Genomic DNA, 22,617 nt, shown 5'->3' with positions numbered 1-22,617 from the left:
CCTGCGGCGGCGCCCTTGCGGCGGGCAGCTGCACCGCAGCGGCGGCGCTGCGTGCGTGGCGGCGGCTCCAGCGGCGGGCGGCCCGTGGGTGGCGATGGTCTGGAGACCCAGATTCCCGGCGCGCGCGCTGCGGCGGCTGCGGCGGCTACGGCCGCCTAGGGTTTCGTCGGCTGAGGCCGACGGAACAGGAGGGGGGGGTGGAACGGGACGGGCAGCCAGATCGGCCCCGTTCCATTCCGCCCAACTCTCTCTCACCCTCTTTCTCTTTTCTCCCAAAACAGAACGGGATGGGACCTTCTTTTCCAAAAATTCAACTAGACTTAGGGTAGAACGGGGGCCTCTCCGTCCCTTATGTAGGGAAGGTAATGGTCCCTAAGGAGGGATCATAAGAGGGGGAACCCATTAGGAAAGGGTCCCCTCTTAAGCCCACTAGTACATACTTTATTTTAACATGAAAATTTAGCTAAACCTAGGAATTAAACTAGATATTAGAGGAAAGAAAATACCTAGATAACTGAGGGCTACGCCATCAACTCGCCCCCTCTTGGAGAACTCAACTCCGTCGAGTTTGTGGAAGATGGATAACCTGTGGCGGACTTGAAGAGGTCTTGGTGGAGTGAAGGCCTCGTGCGATAGTGTCTGCCTTTGTAGCTGTCGGCGGCTACGCTTTACAGCACAGCAATGGCGGCATCGGATGAGGCGACTACGTCTTTCGCGGCGGCCTCCATCGCAGCAGGTTGCATTCCCTGGCAGCTTTGCCTGCGGGCGTTGTTAGCAGCAACGACTATGGCAACGGCAGCTCTCCTCCATTAGCATCGGACTCGAAGGGCGACGAGCTTCGTCAAGCCCTTTGTGCATTCGTGAGCAACCACAGTTAGGCTCTGATACCAGATTGATGCAGGACGGACGCGGTCGACGTCTTGTGGCGAAAGCGTGCGGTCCGCTCGTCCCTCTCGGGGATGTGCATCTTGGGTGGCATGCCCGCCTTGTCGGTGGGTGTCCTGGAAGGGTCCTGCGGGGCCTCAATTTGTAGAAGCCGAGGGTCCCCGTTCTCGACCTGGTCAATGCCCACGGGGTCGTCGTAGAGGCATTGGTGGGCCTGACGACCGGTGGGCGGATAGGTTCAGCCGGCCGGATAGCGAATACGGTGGCGAACGATACAACGGCTTACAACAGCTGACGGCGTGGGCCGCGGCGAGGCGGCGCGGGGCGTGGCGAGGTGGCGCGGGGCGCGGCGGCGGCGGCCCGTGGCGGCGTTGCTGCCCCTGCGGCGGGCTGCCCTTGCGGCGGCTGCGCGCTGCAAGGGCGGCTGCCTGCGGCGGCGCCCCTGCGGCGGGCAGCTGCACGTGGCGGCGCTTCGTGCGTGGCGGCGGCTCGCGAGGCGGGCGGCCGTGGGTGGCGATGGGTCTGGAGACCCAGATTCCCGGCGGCGGCGCGCTGCGGCGGCGGCTGCGGCGGCTGCGGCGGCTACGGCCGCCTAGGGTTTCGTCGGCTGAGGCCGACGGAACAGGAGGGGGGGGTGGAACGGGACGGGCAGCCAGATCGGCCCCGTTCCATTCCGCCCAACTCTCTCTCACCCTCTTTCTCTTTTCTCCCAAAACAGAACGGGATGGGACCTTCTTTTCCAAAAATTCAACTAGACTTAGGGTAGAACGGGGGCCTCTCCGTCCCTTATGTAGGGAAGGTAATGGTCCCTAAGGAGGGATCATAAGAGGGGGAACCCATTAGGAAAGGGTCCCCTCTTAAGCCCACTAGTACATACTTTATTTTAACATGAAAATTTAGCTAAACCTAGGAATTAAACTAGATATTAGAGGAAAGAAAATACCTAGATAACTGAGGGCTACGCCATCAACTCGCCCCCTCTTGGAGAACTCAACTCCGTCGAGTTTGTGGAAGATGGATAACCTGTGGCGGACTTGAAGAGGTCTTGGTGGAGTGAAGGCCTCGTGCGATAGTGTCTGCCTTTGTAGCTGTCGGCGGCTACGCTTTACAGCACAGCAATGGCGGCATCGGATGAGGCGACTACGTCTTTCGCGGCGGCCTCCATCGCAGCAGGTTGCATTCCCTGGCAGCTTTGCCTGCGGGCGTTGTTAGCAGCAACGACTATGGCAACGGCAGCTCTCCTCCATTAGCATCGGACTCGAAGGGCGACGAGCTTCGTCAAGCCCTTTGTGCATTCGTGAGCAACCACAGTTAGGCTCTGATACCAGATTGATGCAGGACGGACGCGGTCGACGTCTTGTGGCGAAAGCGTGCGGTCCGCTCGTCCCTCTCGGGGATGTGCATCTTGGGTGGCATGCCCGCCTTGTCGGTGGGTGTCCTGGAAGGGTCCTGCGTGGGGCCTCAATTTGTAGAAGCCGAGGGTCACCGTTCTCGACCTGGTCAATGCCCACGGGGTCGTCGTAGAGGCATTGGTGGGCCTGACGACCGGTGGGCGGATAGGTTCAGCCGGCCGGATAGCGAATACGGTGGCGAACGATACAACGGCTTACAACAGCTGACGGCGTGGGCCGCGGCGAGGCGGCGCGGGGCGCGGCGGCGAGGTGGCGCGGGTGCGCGCGGCGGCGGCCGTGGCGGCGGTGCTGCCTTGTGGCGGGCTGCCCTTGCGGCGGCTGCGCGCTGCAGCGGCTGCGCCTGTGGCGGTTGCACCTTGCGGCGGCTGTGCCTTGCGGCGGCGCCCCTGCGGCGGCGGCTGTGTCGCGCGGCGGCGCTTCGTGCGTGGCGGCGGCCCCATGGGCGGCGATGGGTCTGAGACCCAGATTCCCGGCGGCGCGCTGCGCGCGGCGCGTTGCGGCGGCGCTGCGGCGGCTGCGGCCGCCTAGGGTTTCGTTGGCTGAGGCCGACGGAACAGGAGGGGGGGGTGGAACGGGACGGGCGGCCAGATCGGCCCCGTTCCATTCCGCCCAACTCTCTCTCACCCTCTTTCTCTTTTGTCCCAAAACAGAACGGGATAGGACCTTCTTTTCCAAAAATTCAACTAGACTTAGGGTAGAACGGGGGCCTCTCCGTCCCTTATGTAGGGAAGGTAATGGTCCCTAAGGAGGGATCATAAGAGGGGGAACCCATTAGGAAAGGGTCCCCTCTTAAGCCCACTAGTACATACTTTATTTTAACATGAAAATTTAGCTAAACCTAGGAATTAAACTAGATATTAGAGGAAAGAAAATACCTAGATAACTGAGGGCTACGCCATCACTAGGTCATCGCTTCCGAAGAAAATGGTGCATTTATGGACTCATTGATCTGATGGTCTAGATGGACTCATTGATCATGGTCCCGAAACATTTAATGCTGTCGGAGCACCATCACGTCTCTTTTCTGTTTTTTTTATTTTTATTCTTTTTGTTTTTTTTTTGTTTTGGGTTAACTGTCAGATGCATCCAAGCTATTGGACCCGACGCCAAGGCGCATCTGACTATTGAAGTGGTAGAAATGGGGTCCACTAGAACATCAGCGGATTCTTGTTTCCCCACCAGCTAGGCTGGGGGGTTGGCAGCCATGTTGACATGGCCATCGACGTGGCAGCTATGTAAAGCGGGCGACCCTTGTGACTCGACAGACCACATCGGATTGTGGGCTGCAAATTTCCTTTACCATAATTTGGAGTTTTTATTTAAAAAACTAGCTGAAAAAAATTCATGAGAGAAAAAATATATATATCTATGCATCTCCTTAAGGCAAACAACATAAGTATACATTCGATCTATTTATCTCATCCGAATCTGGAAAATTTTGCAAATTAAAATTTTTTTAGAAAAAATACCTAAAGGATTCAATGACCTCAAATCAGAGGTATAGAACTCCATTTGTGATGTTTTTGTGGTGGATTCCTATAGAGGGAGGCCTTCCAAATCAAATGAAACAAAAATCAGCTCAATCCAAGCTCTATAGCAAACGTTATGACAAAATTGCTGATTGAGGAGGAGAGAGTTAGAGTTTGAATGATTTTGAATGATTAGATGCATTGAAATTTGAATCTTATTCTGGATATGATTTTGAATGATTATATCTAGATTGATTCTCATGGCATATTGCATCTAAGATCCCTAGATTACAGCCAAATTTTATCTTTAGTTCATTTCCCCCAATTTCCACTTTTTCTCTCTAGGTTAATTCACATTCTTTCTCTCTCTAGATATAGAAATTATTTATTTTAAAATTAAATTTAACATTTAAAATACCTAAATAGAAAATTTCATTGAAAGATTCATCCATCTTCAATCCCAATTTTAAAATCTCTTTCTATCTTATAAATTCAAAATTTTAATACATAAAGTTTTTTGATAAATCATCTTGATTCTTATCTCGAAAATTTTAATTACTCGGACACAAGAAACAAAGTTATCCGTTCTAGAGTGCCTTGACTGAAAGTAGTAGGATTCTTAGTAAGCTTCTGCTTACTTTAGAATAATTACAAAATAAAATCCAACACAATTAAAACTAATAAATGCAAATAAATCATCCTTGATTTAATTTATAGTGATTAGAATAAAAACTCTTGAGAAGTGCCTCCTTATGGTTTGACCTATTTATCTTCCTAAAATTTAAATATTTTGAAAAAGGGAATGCTATAAATTTATTGCATAGACTGAAATCAAAACGACACACCTAAACTTGCATTTAACCTCATCAAATTTAGGCCAATCGTACTGATCTCGAGGGATCTCAGTTGTTTTGTGAGAAACCAAGGGGTCCAGTAACCTCAGAACACCACCCTCATCCGCGATGCAAATCAAGGATGGCTTAAGGAAAAGGGAAAAGACATTCCTCGTCACCATATGAGGGCCAACAACCCCAAAAAATGGTGGAAGGCAGAGGTGTACAACAGCCCATTTGGCTGCACATAGTTGGGGTGACATTGATGACAATAACTTTGCTGCTGCCGCAGCTGGACTATTGGGACCAGTAGTGGACGTATTACGAGAGTTTGACACGGTGATGCCCACGGAATTCCCAAGGAAGTTGGCCCCCAGGGGGAATGTGGACCATGAAATTGAGCTACTCTGATGTAACATGATGGATGCGAATTGTTTGGATCATGTTACAGAACAAAAGGTGTCGGTCACAAAACACAAAATGTGATGGCGAGGACGCCAATATATCATCGATGAACGCGTCACCACGGTCAACCAAAGTCAACACACCTGCTATGGACCACGATCAATTGGAGTCAACCGAAGTCAACCCGCCACGTTCAACCAAAGGCAACACTAAAGCCGACAGGCCACAACCGCCAACAAGCAGGGTCTCCACCCGCGCACGTCTCTACGCGCGTCATGACATGACGCCAAAGGCAGATCCACAACTGCCCTTTGGCGTGACACGGCGCACATCTTTACTTTCTTGTCAATTTCTCTTTCCTCCAAGGCCTATATAAAGGCCATTGTTTTCAAGAAACTCTTAGGCAGTCATAATTTCAAGAATTGAGTTTTGTTTAACTCTTCTTGGAGGACTGCCCAGCCTCCCCTATCCCTCTTAACCCTAGCTGTCACCACCGCCGGCGCCACCGCCACCGCCGCCGCCGTTGCCGCCGCTAGCTGCCTCGCGACGTCGGCCTACCATCCTCTCTCCTTCCTCTCTCTCCATCCGCTTTCTCTCTTACTCTCTCTCGTTCTCTCTCTCCCTCTCTCCCTCTCTCTCACCCAAGGCCGCCCAAGCAGTCCCGCTAGGGCCGCCCAGGCCGCCCCAGCCAAGGTCACCCAAGGCTGCCCAGGCAGCCCCGCCAGGGCCGCCCAGGGACGCCCCTAGGCAGCCCCGCCAAGGCCACCCAAGGACGTCCCCCAGTCGCCCCCAGGCAGCCCCGCCAAGGCTGCCCAAGGACGCCCCCAGGCCGCCCCAATAGGGCAGCCCTTGGCCGCCCCTGGTAGCCCCGCTAGGGCCGCCCAAGAACGCCCAGGGCTGCCCTCAGGAAGCCCCGCCAAGGCCGCCCAACAGGGCAGCCCCAGGCCGCCCCAGGCCGCCCCAGGCCGCCCTAGGCCGCCCCAGGCAGCCCCGCCAAGGCCGCCCAGGGACGCCCCCAGGCCGCCCCAACAGGGCAGCCCTTGGCCGCCCCTGGTAGCCCCGCCAAGGCCGCCCAAGAACGCCCAGGGCCGCCCTCAGGCAGCCCCGCCAAGGTTGCCCAACAGGGCAGCCGCAGGCCCGCCTAAGGCCGCCCCTGCCAGGGTCACCCAAGCCACGTCCTAGACCGTCGCCTAGAGCACCCCAGGCCATCGGTCGTCGTCGACGCCGTCCGACGCTTCGAGCCACACGCGCTACGCGTGCTCCGGGTGCGCTCTGTCGCACTCCGCGCACCCCGCGCGCGGGTAGTCGCCTACGCCTGACTCTACGACAACGACATCTACTCACTACCAGGGTCGTTCAACGCCCGGAACGCCCAGAATCTTCCTCGTCCAGTGGGCCACTCAATGCCCGGATTCACCAAGTCTCGTCACGATATGAATTCCCCGCAACCTCTTCACGCACTACGGTGCCGAGGTACGCCTGAACTCTTTGGTGTCGAAGTGTTCTCCGTTCAGTGTTTTCTCGAGAAGTTTCCACCACCGTCAGAATTAGATTTGGTATAGATTTTCTACTTCTTCTCCCTCTTTCTCGAGTGTTTCCTCGCGACGCAAATTCGGGTATTGATTTCGGTGCTTAGGCATCGTCGCGGAGGGGGAAGACAATACTCCCGCCCTCGATAAGGGTCGGAGCTGCACCACCAAATTTCATCAATTTTAAAGTCCGAATCCAACCGTGTGACTTTTTGTGGACTGTTTTATCTCTCCTTACAAACCCGTCTATCACCCTTTACCCATCGTCAACCCATCCATCTCCTCAGTCGCTCTTTTCTTAGTCGTCCATTCCTTAGTCGTCCATTCCGTAGCCGTCCTACGTCTAAATGAAGATGTGAAATGATGCGTAAGTTTAAGAAATAAGGAGCAAGTACGTTAATCATCAGATGATGCGAGATGCAGCTAAATTGGACAAAACATTACGGGTTTTGACAGGACCAAGTTCCCACTAATCCGGGTGTTCAGCTTGAGGTTGACGAGGTAGGGAATGTCACCGTCCGTAAACATCCGCACCGTTGATGAGTACGAACGGATCAAGTACCTTTAAAGAAAATTAACTACCATAGTAATTGGTGGCTATTCTAAATTCACATTCCAATTCTCTCTAGGCAGCGGAGCATTCACGAATCATGACTGGAAGAAATAATCAACACTTAAACTGAAAAGGATAAGGAGAACGGATAACTTGTGGGTGCAATATCATGCACTGAGTAAGTCTTGTATGATTCGTCAATGATAGGGTCAAGAACCCCAAACCACCAGTCCACCTTTGTTCCGGGTGTGAGAGAGCAGGACGGTAAACAATCCACACATAACAAGGTTTTACTTGGCAGGATCTTCACGGGAGGTGTTTGATCAACGTCCACCGTCAATTTGTACATACATTATGGTAATGTAGATTATTTAGAGAAGCATTCCATTGGCTAGGCGACGGGTGAATTAGTTCTCTACATAGAACACAAGCATTACTACAATCTTGCGATAGTTTCAGAAGAATTGTACCAAGCAGACTGAAAAATTCACTGGAAGAAGGGCGCTTTGGAGGCAACTTGCTACCAAGACCGTCCGCTAGTCCGTTACCATTGATGGCGCCTAGGAACCCACCGCTACCGACCCGGATCGGTCGTGCTCAGAGAAATGAACATACGGCAAGGAGGTCAACCAATGGCAAAGCACCAAGGAAACAGTTGGCGACAACAACTGAGGGGAGATCGACACATGGCAAGGCACCGAGGGCCAATTGTCGACGATGGCCGCGAAGAGAATCTGCTTCGACCATCGTGATGGGGGACCATCTTGCCACCGACACGGAAAGACGTCAGCAACCTCATATAGCAACACAAGCTGATGCCCACAACCCGTCATTTAGGCACTCTGCTTAACGACACGTCAACAAGCATTTTTTATTTTCTTGTTTATTTTGAATGTAATTTCTTTTCAAATTAAGGACAGGCCTTTCTGTGTTCTGGGTCTCGTCCTTTTGAACTGTTCATCATTCTGTTGTTTTGGGAAAGCCACCCGTCAAGAGATGGTTCCTTCTCATTATAGCTGATTGGGCATGCCTTCGACCCTATATAAAGTCCGGCATGCCCACAAGGACACTTTGGAGTTGAATTTGAATTTGATAGGTTTCTTCATTTTTTGCCTCCCACCTATCTTCCCTATGGGAGATTTTATCGCTTTCCTAGAGTAGATCGTGGAGTACGTCCACTGCAGATCCAAGCCACATCAAATCTCCGTGGAGGAACCATCATTGACACCCCTTAGACGTTCTTGAAGCCGTTCTTCAAGAAATCCATTCTTGGGTTGCTTTCGTGTTACATCATATTGGTATCAGAGCCAGTTTGTGTTAGCTTTCACTTACACGCTTGGTTGGATATTTTAATTGGATTTTCATTTACATCGTGAATTTCATATCTTGAAATTCATTGCATACACACATCATATTATTTCACTATCTCATCATTTCATCATATAGGATCATATAGGACCATTCATTGAACACTTAACGAGATAATCGACCAGAGTATGCCTCGAACACGTGGCTCGACACGGTCCACCATAGGTGACGGATATTGTTACAAGGATCATGAGTATGATCTTCAAATTCCTAATCCTCCACCGCAGGATTTCTTTGGTCAGCATTATCAGAACACACCATCTGATCTTGCCACGTTCGAGGTACCTACTCTAACTGTTAGAAATTCTTCTCATAGAAAATATAGTTTACCTAGTGTGTCTCATCAACAACTATGGGAGTCATCGACACGTCGGTCTTCACCACCCGGCCGATATATCCCACAGCGAGACCATGATGATAGATACTATCCCCAAGATAGTCCTTCGTACTATCCCAAGGCGAGTTAACCACCCCGAGAGGAGGCAACCTCTCCAATAGGATATTATAGAAGTGAGTTCCATTATGACTCTCACGGTGACCGTACGAGCCAATCCATGTTGTATATCCATCCCTGTACACTTCCCCTTATGCACAAACTTATCCCTATGATGATGAGGATCAAGTATACGATCCTGACATAGTGGATCTTCGACCCAATGTGGTCACTACCATGATGAGCATCCTTATGAAGCCGAGGTTGACTTACTTCCATGCCTAGTTAGGGACATCGCACCTCGAGTCCCTACCCCAGTTAGTGGGCAATTTAGGACCAATACTTTGCCTCGGTGCTAAGACGAAACTTCTACCGTTTTGAGCGCTTGATAATATCAATTTTAGGGTTAAAATTTGTCATTGGTAATTCAGATTATTCAATAAAAAAATATATATTTAACCGTACTTGAAAATACTTAGTTAGTGATGAGTACAGATCGTCTCCACAGGGAAAGATGATTAGGGATTTATTTTCTTTGTAGTATTTTTTTATACACTAATATCTTCCAAGGGTTATTAAGTATGATAAGGACGAGGAAATCATCATTCTCAGGTATGAAATTTTTTTCTAATGCTGAAAATAACTCCTAGATGTCTTTTTGTAATTGTGTTAGATAGCATATTATGATATCAAATCTTCCTAATTGAACTTATGAATTTCATGAGAGGATATATGAAAGCAATTTTGATCTACGTGAACCATTTCATGCTGATTTTCATTCCTCTCGACAAAATTTTATTAATGTCCCTAGTTTTGAAAATCATGAAACTTCTTATCCTCATCATCTTCAATCTTGTCATAACAGCCAAATGCATGAATATTCTAAAAGTATGCATAATGATTATGCAAAATAAAATTTCACAACTTGATGATTCACATGAAAGTGATCAATATTTAATAGAGTATTTTAAAAAGTAAATCGAGGAATTTAAATATAAATGTATTTTCAGAATGAGAGTACTTCATAATATGGTTAGAAATATTTTTGCTGAAATTGAGATTTACGAGAAAAGAGAATACTATAAAAAAATTATGAAAATTTGACAAGATGTCAATTCTTTATTGCCGAGATTGTTTGAAGAAATTAGTGACATTGTGAAATTTTATTTCATAAGAAAAATGAACAAGATAAAAATGAAGATGTGTTTTGACATACCATATTCATTTAATTATGAAGAATCAGATGGGGACTACTTTGAAGAAGATTTGGTTGAATTTAATACAAGAAAATTTGTTGAGATTTCTAGTCATGTTGTTAATAATGAAATTTCTATTCCAAATGATATAATTTAAAATGAAGAAGAAGTTTTTCAAATGAAACTATTTCATATCCTTTTGTTGAAACTTTGAATGTTCAAATTCTACTTGCAGATGTTCCGTCTATGGACAAAACTTCCTAAAATTATATATGTTCAACAAAAGTATATTTTGATGAAGATATTTTGTGCCCTTTTGATAATATTTCTCATATCCATGTTTAGGCTGCCTTTTTTTTTTCAAACGGATGAATCCTATAGAAATGATATTAACTCACATGAAGGAAAATAATATTTTGAAAATGAAGATGACAATGCTTGTGTTGATACTTCTGATTTTCAGATGTCATTTTTTGATGGTCAAAATGTTATTTCTATGGATGAATATCATGGGAAAAACACATGCATCTAGACCATGGTTCATACCATTAAGAGATGTATTTGATCCACTACAGGAGCGTAACTTCTATACTCATGTTGTTGAGACACGGGGTGACTGATTCTTCAAGATGGGCATGATTAAATTCATACCATTATATGCTACCCCCCAACTTCAAAAGATGTAAGGAATAAAAATATTTTTTGAACCAAAGTTCCCCTCCCCGTACTTAAAATATGCATTGTCCCTAATGCAAGAAAAGAAAAAATATAAGGAAGAGGATAGTCTTACTGTGATTCTTGTGCTTTCGATGTCACTATCTTGCCGTGGATCCTTGTGCATGATATGGTTGCTTCCGTGTTTTATTCTCCTAAAAACTCAAAATTATCTTTAAATATAGTTAAAAGAGATCAAATGGAAAATAAGTAAAGTAAAGGAAAAAATTGAAAGCAGCAAATCTAGGTACGAAACAAAATATACTAATGCAAGACTAAACCCCTAGTTCAAGGTCTATCATTGCTTCCATAGGTTGGGGTTCTAACTCCAAGTATGGTTTTAGCCTTTATCCATTCACCTTGAACTGTCTAACTGTCTTTGGATATGAAATCAAAACAGCTCCACAATCAAAAAGTTTAATAATGATAAATGGACCGTCCCATCTGCTCCTAAGCTTTCTTAGAAACAATTTTAATCGAGAATTGTAAAGCCATCCTTTTTTATTTTCATAAATATTTCTTCTGTTTAACTTGCTATTGTGAAAGGCTTTCATTTTAGATTTGTAAATTACAGAATTTTCTTACCATCATTTCTTAGTTCTTGCAATTCTTGGATTCTTGGAGTTTTAGCATGCAATTTTTTCCCTACATCTTCCATAGCAAGATTCAATTTTCTAATTGCCCAATAAGCTCGATGTTGAATCTCAACAAGAAGATGGCATGCCTTTACAAATATGAGTCTATAAGGGGACATCCAAACGGGTCCCTTATAGGCTTTCCTATAAGCTCATAATGCATCGGGTAATCTTTCGCTCCAATCCTTACCATCCGGCCATACGATCTTTTTAAGGATCTGTTTGATTTCATCTTATGATGGACCCCATACTTCTTGAGGAGGGACCTGAAATGTGAGTTATTGAAATGCGATCCACCATCACTAATGATTGCCCTAGGGCATCCAAAATGGGAGAATATAGTCTGAGTTAAAAATTTAAGTACGACTTTATGATATCTTGTCCTCGTGGGAATTGCTTCTTAGACACATAATCAACCACCATCAGAATATATTCTTGCCCATGTGATGGTGGAAAAGGTCCGATGAAATCTATGCCCCACAAATCAAATAATTCTATTTCAATAATAGGTTTGAGTGGTATAGCATCATTCTTCTTAAGATTTACCATCGATTGAAATTTTAAGCAATTCTTACAAAACTCAAAGGAATCTCTAAATAAAGTTGGCCAAAAGAAACCACATTGAAGCACTTTAGATGCTGTAATCTTAGAAGAGAAATATCCATCACAACAAGATGAATGCAAAAATTCTAAGATACTTCTATGTTCTTCTTAGGGCACACATCTTCTTAATATTTGGTCTACACTTAGGTGAAAAAGTTCAGGATCCTCCCAAAAATAAAACTGAACTTCTCTAAGGAATATCTTTTTCTCTTGTTCGTTCCAATCATCAGGGGTTCTTCTTGAAATGAGATAATTATCTCTGTGTGCAAACCAATGGATTCTTTTAGTGCTAACCCTAAGTATGTGTCCATCTGGAAAATTTTCAGATATAACGGTTGAAGTGTCGACGTGTAATCTAGATAAATGATCAGCAACAAAGTTTTCAGATCCACGTCTATCTTTAATTTTGATCAAATTTTTGCATTGATAAAATCCATCTAATTAACCTAGGTTTAGCTTCTTTCTTATTCATTCAATATCTAATAGCAGCATGATCAGAAAAGATAACTATTTTACTTCCTAGTAAATAAGATCTAAATTTATCTAAGGCAAAAACAATATCTAGGAATTCCTTTTCAGTTGTAATGTAGTTTAACTGGACATCTACTAAGGTTTTGCTAGCGTAATAGATGCCACCGGCTTCTTTTCGATACGTTGACCAAGGACTGCAGCCACCACGAAGTCGAAAGCATCCCACATCAGCTCAAAGGGAAGACTCTAGTCTGGTGCTTTTAGAATCGGTGCTTACACTAGAGCCTCCTTAATATGAATGAAATTATTCTTCCCTGCATCGTTATTTTCGAAAATCACATCTTTAACTTATAAATTGGCCAACGGTTTAGACAACTTAGCAAAATCTTTAATAAATCGTCTATAGAAGCCTATGTGGCCAAGGAATCCTCTTAGCCTATGTGTTGGTTGGAAGTGGAAGGTTCTGGATCGCTTCCACTTTGGCCTTGTCCACTTCGAGTCCACGGTTGATGACTAGATGTCCCAAAACTATTCCCTCTTGAACCATGAAATGGGACTTTCCCAACTGAGCACTATCTTTTTCTCCACACATATCTGCAATACATTTTCCAAATTAGAGAAACATGAATCAAAATCTTGACCAAAAACAGAGAAGTCATCAATAAAAACCTCTAAAAAGTCATTGATTAAATCTGAAAATAGGGCACTCATGCATCATTGAAATGTGGCAGGGGCGTTACATAATCCAAATGGCATTCTACTAAATGCAAATGTCCCAAAGGGGCATCTAAAAGTAGTTTTCTCTAGGTCCTTAGGATGAATTTCAATTTGATTATATCCTGAATATCCCTCAAGAAAACAGATAATTTTGTCCTGCTAATTTTTCTAAGATTTGATAAAGAAAGGGCAAGGGATAGTGATCTTTCTTTGTTACCGCATTCAGCTTCCGATAATCGATTCATATCCTCCAGCTAGTTGGTAATCTAGTTTGGATCTCTTCCCCTTGCTCATTCTTGGTCACGGTTATCCCAGTTTTCTTAGGACCAACCTGCACCGGACTAACCCATGGACTATCTGAAATAGAATAGATAAATCCTGCTTCTAACCATTTCAAAATTTCTTTTCTAACTACCTCTTGCATGATAGGATTTAATTTTCATTGACACTCTCTATTAGGCTTACCATTATCTTCCGTAAAGATTCTATGAAGACATACAGATGTACTAATTCCCTTAATATCTGAAATACACCAACCTATAGCAGATTTATAACTTCAAAGCATGGTTAGTAGTTTACTTTCTTGATGCGATGATAATGATGGTGATATAATAACAGGAAAATCTTTGTTGTCTCCTAGAAATGCATATTTCAAGGTAGATGGTAAAGGTTTCAAATCAATTTTTGAATCAATAGCACAAACATTTAGCTCAAAATCATCTTCAAAATCATGAAATGAAGAACACATAATATCAAAATCATAATGAGAATCAATCAAGCAAATATCTTCACAAGCTTTTTCTGGATATTTCATTAGCCTATACATGTTCATTTCAATATTCTCTTTTCCAATTTTTAGTTCAAAAACCACTTTTTCCAATCTGTGTTTGCCCTAGCTGTAGCTAAGAAAGGTCGCCCTAAGATTATAGGAGCATTCCTAAGATCTTTAGTAACCTTCATATCAGCCACTGTGAAATCTACAGGAAAATAACAATGCTCTATTTTAACTACTACATCTTCCAATAATCCATGAGGTCGCCTAATAGACACATCCACTAATTGCAGTTCTAAAAAGCTCGGTTCTAAATCTCCAAACTGAAATTTATCATATAAGGCTTTGGCAAAATGTTAACACTTGCTCCTGAGTCAAGTGGAGATTTGAAGAAAACCATTCCCCTATCTCGCACTTGATCAAAAGAGCTCTAGGATCTCTACGTTTTTCAGGAAGGTTTTGTAAAATAGAGCTCACATTTATGGATAATTGGATACGCTTTTGCTTTCTACTAGGTGGACACAGATTTTTCAAAAATTTAGCATAAGAGGGAATATGTTGAATTGCTTATGTCAAAGGAATTTTAATTGTAACTTGCTTAAAAATTTCTAAAAGTTGCTCATCATGTGCATTCGGTTTTATCTTTGAAGTTATCAAGGCATCGAGAAAGGGAATGGATGGCACATGATCCTTAGGATCAGGTTCTTCCTGGTTATCCTCTACATCTTCATGATATTCTTCTACTTTTACTTTTTCAGAAATATCAGGAAGAATTTTACCACTTCTTAGCTTAGAGATAGCATGCATGGTTTCATGATGATTTTCATTAGAAATATTATTGTCGATATAATGTAAATTTCTAGGATTAATTTCAGGTTGAGTTGGGAGTTGACCTTGTTCATGGTTGCGGGGACCATTATTGTCCAATTTACCCTTATAATCCGGCTTTGCCGCTTGCGCTTCTTGCATCCGCTCCATCTCTTTTTTAAACTCTTGTATCATTCCAAACATTTGAGCTTGCATTTGTTCCATCTTATCTTGTTTTTCCTGCACATTTCTATACAGTTCATCATAAGATGGGTTAGAGTTAGTGTTAGGCTGAAAAGAGTTCTGTGGACCATGCGGATAGAAATTCCGTTGCTCTTGTTGTTGGAAAGATGATGGGTTAGATGGATAAGATGGCCTTTGGATGTTAGGTTGGTTGTATGTATTATCCCTAGGATTCCAAGAATTTTGACCCATAGGTCTATTCATTCTCGGTCGATCAATAGCCATAACCTTTTCATGTAAAGGACAATCTACCTCTACGGGATCGACACTAGAGCAATGATGGCATAATGTCATCTCAATTTGATATGGTCGAGGTTCCTCGTGAATGCCTATCGTATCTAATCGACTAGTTAGGTCAGACACGATTTTAACTAATTGATCAATACGTAACTCAAGTTCAACTGCATTCACGTCAATCATCCCTCCCCTTTTAGGATTTGCATGTCTCCCATTATGATTAAAGCAGCGTAGTATGCACCATTTTCAGCTAGTGTTTCCCAAATGTCTAATGCCTCATCTAAATATTTATGCATAAAGGTACCTCCACTAGCTGCGTCGATCATCTTCCGATCTTGATCTTGTTATCTTGCATAAAATGTTTGTACTATCTCCCATTGTTCTATGCCATGGTGTGGACATTTTCTAGTTAATTCTTTTAGCCTTTCCCATGCTTCTCCTAAGGATTTGTCTGGCCCTTGACAAAATTCTCTTATTGCTCGTCGATATAAATTTGTTTTTCCAAGGGAGTAGAATTTTTTTAGGAATGCAATTTCCATCTCTTTCCATGAATCAAAATTCTGAGAGAGAGAGAGATGTAAACCAACTTCTAGCTTTATCTCTAAGACTAAACGGAAATAACCACATTTTAAGAACTTCATTCGTAACATTACGAAAGTGAATTCTTCCAAATGCTTATATGGCTCTTCTTGAGATAAACCATGGAAATTAGGGAGCGACTGAATCATATGATGATCAATTTTGAAGTTTGAACCCTCATTGATAGGTGCATAAATCTTAGTAAGAGGCTCATATCCTTAAGGAACAGAAAATTTGTTTAATCTACATCATCTATTTCCTTCGTTTATAACACAATTCTCAGGGTGGTTGTTTTGATTATTCAAATCCTGTCCTTTATTTCCTTCACTTTCATTCTCATTTTGTCTCTGTGATCGTCTACCATTCATGATGAGGTGTTAAACTAAAGAAAATATAGAGTTTAAGAGTTGTACCTTTTCTTCATGTCTTTGTCAGTCTCTTGGAGCTGATTGCACTATTTTGATCACAATTAGTAATAAAAATAAAATTACCAAAATAAAATAAAGAAATTAAATCCTTAATGGCTACCATTCCCCAGCAATGGCACCGATTGAGAATCTCAATTTTAGGGTTAAAATTTGTCTTTGGTAATTGAGATTATTCAATAAAAATATATTTAACCATACTTGAAAATACTTAGCAAGTGATGAGTACGGATTTTTTCCACAAGGAATGACGATTATGGAATTATTTTCGTATACTAGTGATGATTGATGAGAAGATTGACGAAAACAAGATTCAAGGATGTTAGCTAGTGACATCAATAAAAATTACGTAATTTATAAGTTAAATTGACTTAAAGAGAAGAGTGAGTGATCGTGATGGATATGACGTAAAAATAGGAAAATATAATGGGCTAACCGTGGGAGAGAGAGTTATTCATAGTTTCACATATATCTATGTAAACGTTAGTCGGGTGGAACCGCTCAGAAAGATGATTGGCCAACTACCCCCAAGGAAGTTTCAATGCACTACAGTCCTGTAATTCCTACCCAAGAAAGAAAAAAAAATGAATAAAGAATGATGCATATGTGCAAAATTGGTTTAGGCTTTAATCCAATCAGTATCAGAGAAAATAAGTGAGACATCTATGCACAGTGGATCAGTAATTCACAACAATTCATCAAGACATTTGATCCCTTCCACATATACATGAAAAGGGTGGCCTCGTTTTCTAATGGAGAAGAGTAAGCTTTCGTGCTAAATTTGAAATTAATTTATGACAACAAAATCCAAAAACTAATCATCTAAAAGCCTAGAGTTATAGTGCCTACAGTTAATCATCCTGCATTATAAATAAATAACATAACGCGAGATGGGAACCGACGGTTGGCTAGACAAATCAAGCACAGGGAGGGTTTAAACTTTTCATTAATTCATGAATTGAAGTGGTCTACACATCCCAATTTTCATCTGCTAGGGCAAACTCCACCTCCAATGATTGATTTTTTAAAACAAAAACTAGCGGATAAAGTGCAAACCTGGGTTTCAAGAAAAGTGCAAGCCGCCTCAAGCGCTACCTCCAACGCGCGAAACTCAAACGGAATATAATCAGGCGACGTCGCGCCGCTGAAGGCATCCACTGGAGGCACAACGAGCCTTTTTTGAAGCTCCACGACATACTGAAGCACATAACTATCAAGAGAGTTAAGAAAGACCTCATCGGCGGTGATGATGCATCTAATCTGCTCCAGATTGACGACGATCGCGTTCTGGCGACCTAGAATAGTGGACTGATAAACAAAGAGATGATCCAGAAGCCGAAGATCTCGCGCACGCAGATCGCATCGCCGCATCTTCACAACTGTGCTGGACAAATTCACCAACCCGTCCCATCTTCCCAACTCTGCTGCTGCCTTCCCTGATCACCCCACAACGAAGAACACTGCTCCCTCCCAACCCCAGCCTGAACGATAACGACATAATCTCCATCAACTTTCAACCCATCAATCATCAATCTCGTCCATTTTTCCCATTTGATCCATTGGCTTTCTCGGTCGAACCCAGTTCTCCGAATAATCTAACATATTCCCATTTGGTCGATCCCTGCCTTTATCCAACCCAGTTCTCCGATTAATCTAACATTCCCAGTTGAACGATCCGTGCCGATATGATCAATCTACTACTACGATCGAACCCAGTTATTTGATTTATCTAACCTTCTCATATGATAGATCTCTGCCCATTTGATCAATACACCACCTCGATCGAACCCAGTTCTCCGATTAATCTAACGTATTCCCATTTGATCGATCCCTGTCCATTTGATCAATTCACTACCTCGATCGAACCCAGTTATCGGATTAATCTAAATTATTCCGATTTGATCAATTCACTACCTCGATCAAACTCAGTTCTCCGATTAATCTAACGTTCCCATCTGATCGATCCGTGCCCATTTGATCAACTCACTACGTCGATCGAACCCATTTCTCCGATTAGTCTAACATATTCCCATGTGATCGATCCATGCCCATTTGATCAATCGACCACCTCGATCAAACCCAGTTCTCTGATTGGTCAAACATTCCCACTTGAACGATCCGTGCCCATTTGATCAACTCACTACGTCGATCAAACCCAGTTCTCTGATTGATCAAACATTCCCACTTGAACGATCTGATTGATCGACCGCCTCGATCAGACCCAGTTCTCTGATCGATCAAACATTCCCATTTTGATCGATCGATCAAACAAATCTTCCCGTATGATTGGGTCTAGAAGAAGATTACTCACCGCAGCGAGAAATCCGTCCAGCACTCTAAATTCGATCCTCATGTTCGTCGCTGCAAGCAGCATCTCGCGTGGGCAGATCGCATCCTGCTCCGCATATCCTTCCCGCTCCGCGTATCCTTCCAGCAGAGGAGGCGAATTTGTCCACCTCCATGGCTTGCGAGCTGCCGGGGGCGGTGTCGACTCGGATCCAAGACCGAAGGCCTTGCCCACGCTTCTTAAACCTGAGAAAATTTATTTTCCGAAACAATGGCACGGGATTCATTGACGCTGCATTTCTTACCCACGGGATTCTCTGGAGCAACCGCTATTCACACTATACATCTAAGTATTGCGGCAAATTTATAAATTGAGTTGCATAATCTGAATGGAACAATGACAGTAATTAAGGCATCTTAATAACCCAAAAAATCAGCTTATCAATAGCTTTCCTATTTTTTAGTGTTTCTTTGAGTTTTCGTCATATTTATGAAAATGCCATTACAAAGTTAGGAGTGAGAAAAAACCCTAGAGTTCATCAGAAACCTCCCGAACCTGCCAAGTACTACAATGCAACATCTTGATGATATTAATTCATTGAACCTATTCCGTGATGGGGCTGCTTCCCCACCATCTTCCCTAACCTCTAACCCCTTCTATGTGTACTTAAGCTATTGCGCAAGAGATGAAGACTGTTAAGTGTTGTGCTCCAAGCATTGATCCTAGCATGCGCCACATTCGAGCATTTGTCCTACCTCGGAATTTGACCGCATGACACTGAACAATAGGGGCTTTTGCCTGCAGCCTTTGTTTCGTTGTCTCTAAATCTTTTCTCTCCGTAGAAGAAAAGATGTTTTATTAACTGTGATGCCCTGAGAAGGTGGCGACGGTGATGAAGGCTCAGATGTTGGTTCATTATTAATATTTTAGATACAAATTACTCTGAGTATTATTTCTCAGTGAAGCGTCGACGATACTACACAAGTGCTTACCACTGTCTCACAAACCCCATACACATACACACAGTAGAATGTCATTAGATGTCTGAAACTCTAAAACGGAGACCTTTGGGAGCTTCAACTTTCAAATACTGCACAATCTTTTGGTCTCCGACTTCTTCGCACCTGTCACAAGGAGAATAAGACCTTTAACCGGCGAGGTGATACTACAAACAAGAATAATTTTAAAATGGAGGAGGGAGCTCACCTGTACCTTGTCAGGAAGTAGTGAAGGAACATAGAAATTTGCACAATTCCTAACTCCTTCCCTGGACATAGCCTGGTGCCTCCGCCAAACAACGTGAAGAACTGATGTGTCTCCAAGCTCTTATCCTATTATACACACGATAGAGAAGACGTCAGGTATCAGTTAATGGGAACCCTGACTCAGAAAAACAAGGCAACCACCTGCCATCTCCATGGATCAAAAGCGAGAGGTTCGTGGTACTGAACAGGATCGTAGTTATATTCCCTTGTGCAGACGTAGACTTTCCACCCTCGTGGAATGGTGAACCCATTGATCTCTTGATTCTCTGTCGTCTTTCTCAGAACTCCGGGGATTATGGACGCGAGTCTCAAGGTTTCCAAAATTACCTACAACGATCAGCGAACCCATGAAACTTCTAAATCGATAACGCATCGTTATGCAGAGAATAGCTGCATATTTTCCATGGAGCAGTTCTTAAAGTTTCCAGAAACGCTGAATATCAAGGTCCCATTCGACGAGGGAGGTAGAAGAGGATAAGAGGAATGTTCTTTCCTCCTTTAATCGTCATCCTGTGTACCCGATCTTTTAGTCTATGCAGCAGTCAACGTTGAATGAAACTGAAGGAGATCGAGGGTTATATCAAAGAAGATTCAGTCGAAGAACCTATTAAAGAAAGCAGCGATTCTTTTCTGGTTTGAAAAACTATACCACACTACCTCGTCGAGCATAACCAATGGAGAGAAACAGTTCTTACCCCTCGAGTGAAGGTCATAGACTTGTAATCCTCCCAATTAATAGCCTCGCCACTCGACTTTCTTTTCCTGATTTCCAAGTGCTCTTCCTGCGGACCGATTGAGAAACAAATTAGCGTCTGGTTTTCTTACGACCGGATCCATCTTAGCATCTCACTCTGGCTTCTTGAAGAGCTCTTGGATGATTGTGGAGATATTTAAAAGCCATCATCGATGCCGCAGTGACGGTATCATGGCCCGCGAATATGATCGTAATAAGCAAACCGATGATCTGTTCGTTCGTGATTTGGCGTTGTGCCTTCTCATCACCGTGGAGCAATGCGTCCAATATATCTTTTCCGTCGCAGGCGCAAGACCTTCTTTCTCGTAGAATATCTTCAAAGATGCTCACTATTTTCCCTTTCGCCTGTAAATCGGAAGTCGTGGTCTGATTAGCATGATTGCCCATGAGGGTCCATAAGAGAGGAAGGAGGGAAAGGGAGAGGGAGGGAGAGAGAGAGTGAGATATTGAGAGAGAGCAAGAGGGAGAGAGGGAGAGCGATAGAGAGAATGAGAGGAAGAGAGATAGAGCGTAAGAGAGAGAGAGAGAAAGAGAGAGAGAGAGAGCATGAGAGAGAGATAGAGAGAGCGCGAGAGCGAGAGAGAAAGAGCGAAAGAAAGAGAGAGAGAGAGGGGAAGAGAGAGAGAGCGTGAGAGAGAGAAAGAGAGAGAGAGCGTGAGAGAGAGAAAGAGAGAGAGAGCGAGAGAGCTAGAGAGAAAGAGAGAGAGAGAGAGAAAGAGAGAGAGAGCGTGAGAGAGAGAAAGAGAGAGATAGGGTCTGAATGAGAGAGAGAGAGAGAAAGAGAGAGAGAGCGTGAGAGAGAGAAAGAGAGAGATAAGGTCTGAATGAGAGAGAGAGAGAGAGAGAGCACTTGCTAGGAGCGCACGGTGGTAGCTTGTTCCCCGAATATTGATGGGTAGAGAGCAACCGCCACGAACAAGTTTACGAAACTCGTTAACTAAGATGTTGGCAGCCTGCCCAGTCTCGATCCCGGCGAATAGTTTCAGGGGTAGACGAAACGTCATCTGAAGAATACCGACGGCGGGAAACACAGTGAATGTTCAAAAATCCCTATGCAGAAACGAAGGATTAAGAAATAAGCCGACCAACCTCGCCCGCCTTCTCCTGAATATCAACGATATGGCCACTCAATCCATCCAGATAAGACTGCATGAAGGAGTCAACCTTCGGGAGGAGCTGCTCTCTGATCGCGCTAGGGCCGAAGAGAGAGAGCAGAATTCCTCTCATGAATTTGTGGAGATCGCCATGCATAGCGGGAAGGGCCCCCGTCCCCGCAAAATCCAACATCGATTGGGGATAGCCAGGAACCAGGCCCTTCCTTTCGTTCATCAAAATGAACTTGTTTACCTGTGGATCCATTGAGACAACAAGCGCGCACCGAAGAACATTGGTTTTGAAGAGACTTCCATGCCTACAAGAGAATAAGTTATGCCTTACGATAGAGCGATAAAGAGAGAGAGTGAACAAGAACAAGAGAGCGACCGAGAGCTGCGGATCTTCGAAAAGTTACATCCCTGTCTCAGGAACTCAATTGTCTCCCCGAACAGCGGCCATCCCATGCTTCCAGGCGGCAGGCCTTTATCTCTGAACATGAGCTCGTTCCGTCTCACAAGGAAGACGCAGACGAATATTAATCCCAGCATTCCAGCAAAGACCCATCCCAAGTCCTCCTCCATGACCTTCTGCAATCTATAGGCTCTCCTGTCCGACGCCTACTCGAGGCTTATAAAAAGGCCGAAGAGATGGAAAGTGGGAGAAAAAAAAGAACCGAGGAATTTAAATATGAAGATCGGAATCCAAAATCTTGGACCTTCTAAATCTATCAACCGGACCCGAGAATAGTTCAACCCATAAAAAACTAGTTTGACATTTCTCTATAATAACCTCGTCCACTTGACTAGCTAACAGTATCTTATAGCCGGCCATGTGAATTGATGGGGGTATCTCACTATTCAAGCAACAGGTACCCCATTGCCCTATTAAACAAGGGTATCAACCAAATTATTTTTAACACGTCTTTTCTAA

The 22,617-nt window shown here is 44.0% G+C and overlaps 1 protein-coding gene and 1 long non-coding RNA gene across 8 annotated transcripts; both read right to left on the bottom strand.

Moving 5' to 3' along the window:
* Window positions 1-12,834: 12,834 nt before the first annotated feature.
* On the bottom strand, window positions 12,835-18,993 carry LOC144709872 (uncharacterized). 6 transcript variants are annotated; one of them, XR_013583126.1, is made up of 5 exons: window positions 18,598-18,993; window positions 17,520-17,581; window positions 17,343-17,460; window positions 14,889-16,849; window positions 12,835-13,100 (listed from the first exon to the last, which is right to left on the bottom strand). It is a non-coding gene; the product is annotated as an uncharacterized LOC144709872 (long non-coding RNA). The 6 variants fall into 6 exon arrangements; XR_013583127.1 differs by having other exon boundaries at window positions 14,889-15,052; XR_013583128.1 differs by having other exon boundaries at window positions 17,343-17,443; window positions 17,520-17,767; window positions 18,598-18,992.
* Window positions 18,994-19,465: 472 nt separating this feature from the next.
* On the bottom strand, window positions 19,466-22,317 carry LOC144709844 (cytochrome P450 85A-like). 2 transcript variants are annotated; one of them, XM_078583494.1, is made up of 8 exons: window positions 22,075-22,317; window positions 21,682-22,003; window positions 21,447-21,596; window positions 20,689-20,937; window positions 20,534-20,620; window positions 19,980-20,165; window positions 19,780-19,904; window positions 19,466-19,697 (listed from the first exon to the last, which is right to left on the bottom strand). In XM_078583494.1, exons 1-8 carry the CDS (start codon window positions 22,266-22,268, stop codon window positions 19,610-19,612), a joined length of 1,401 nt encoding a protein of 466 aa, XP_078439620.1. In that variant the 5' UTR covers window positions 22,269-22,317; the 3' UTR covers window positions 19,466-19,609. The 2 variants fall into 2 exon arrangements, with proteins under 2 accessions (XP_078439620.1, XP_078439621.1); XM_078583495.1 differs by having other exon boundaries at window positions 19,786-19,904.
* Window positions 22,318-22,617: the final 300 nt, after the last annotated feature.

The sequence above is a fragment of the Wolffia australiana genome, chromosome 11 (assembly GCF_029677425.1).
Source record: "Wolffia australiana isolate 7733 chromosome 11, ASM2967742v1".
In the NCBI taxonomy this organism is placed as follows: Eukaryota; Viridiplantae; Streptophyta; class Magnoliopsida; order Alismatales; family Araceae; genus Wolffia; species Wolffia australiana.
This window is presented reverse-complemented; position numbering and strand designations above follow the sequence as displayed.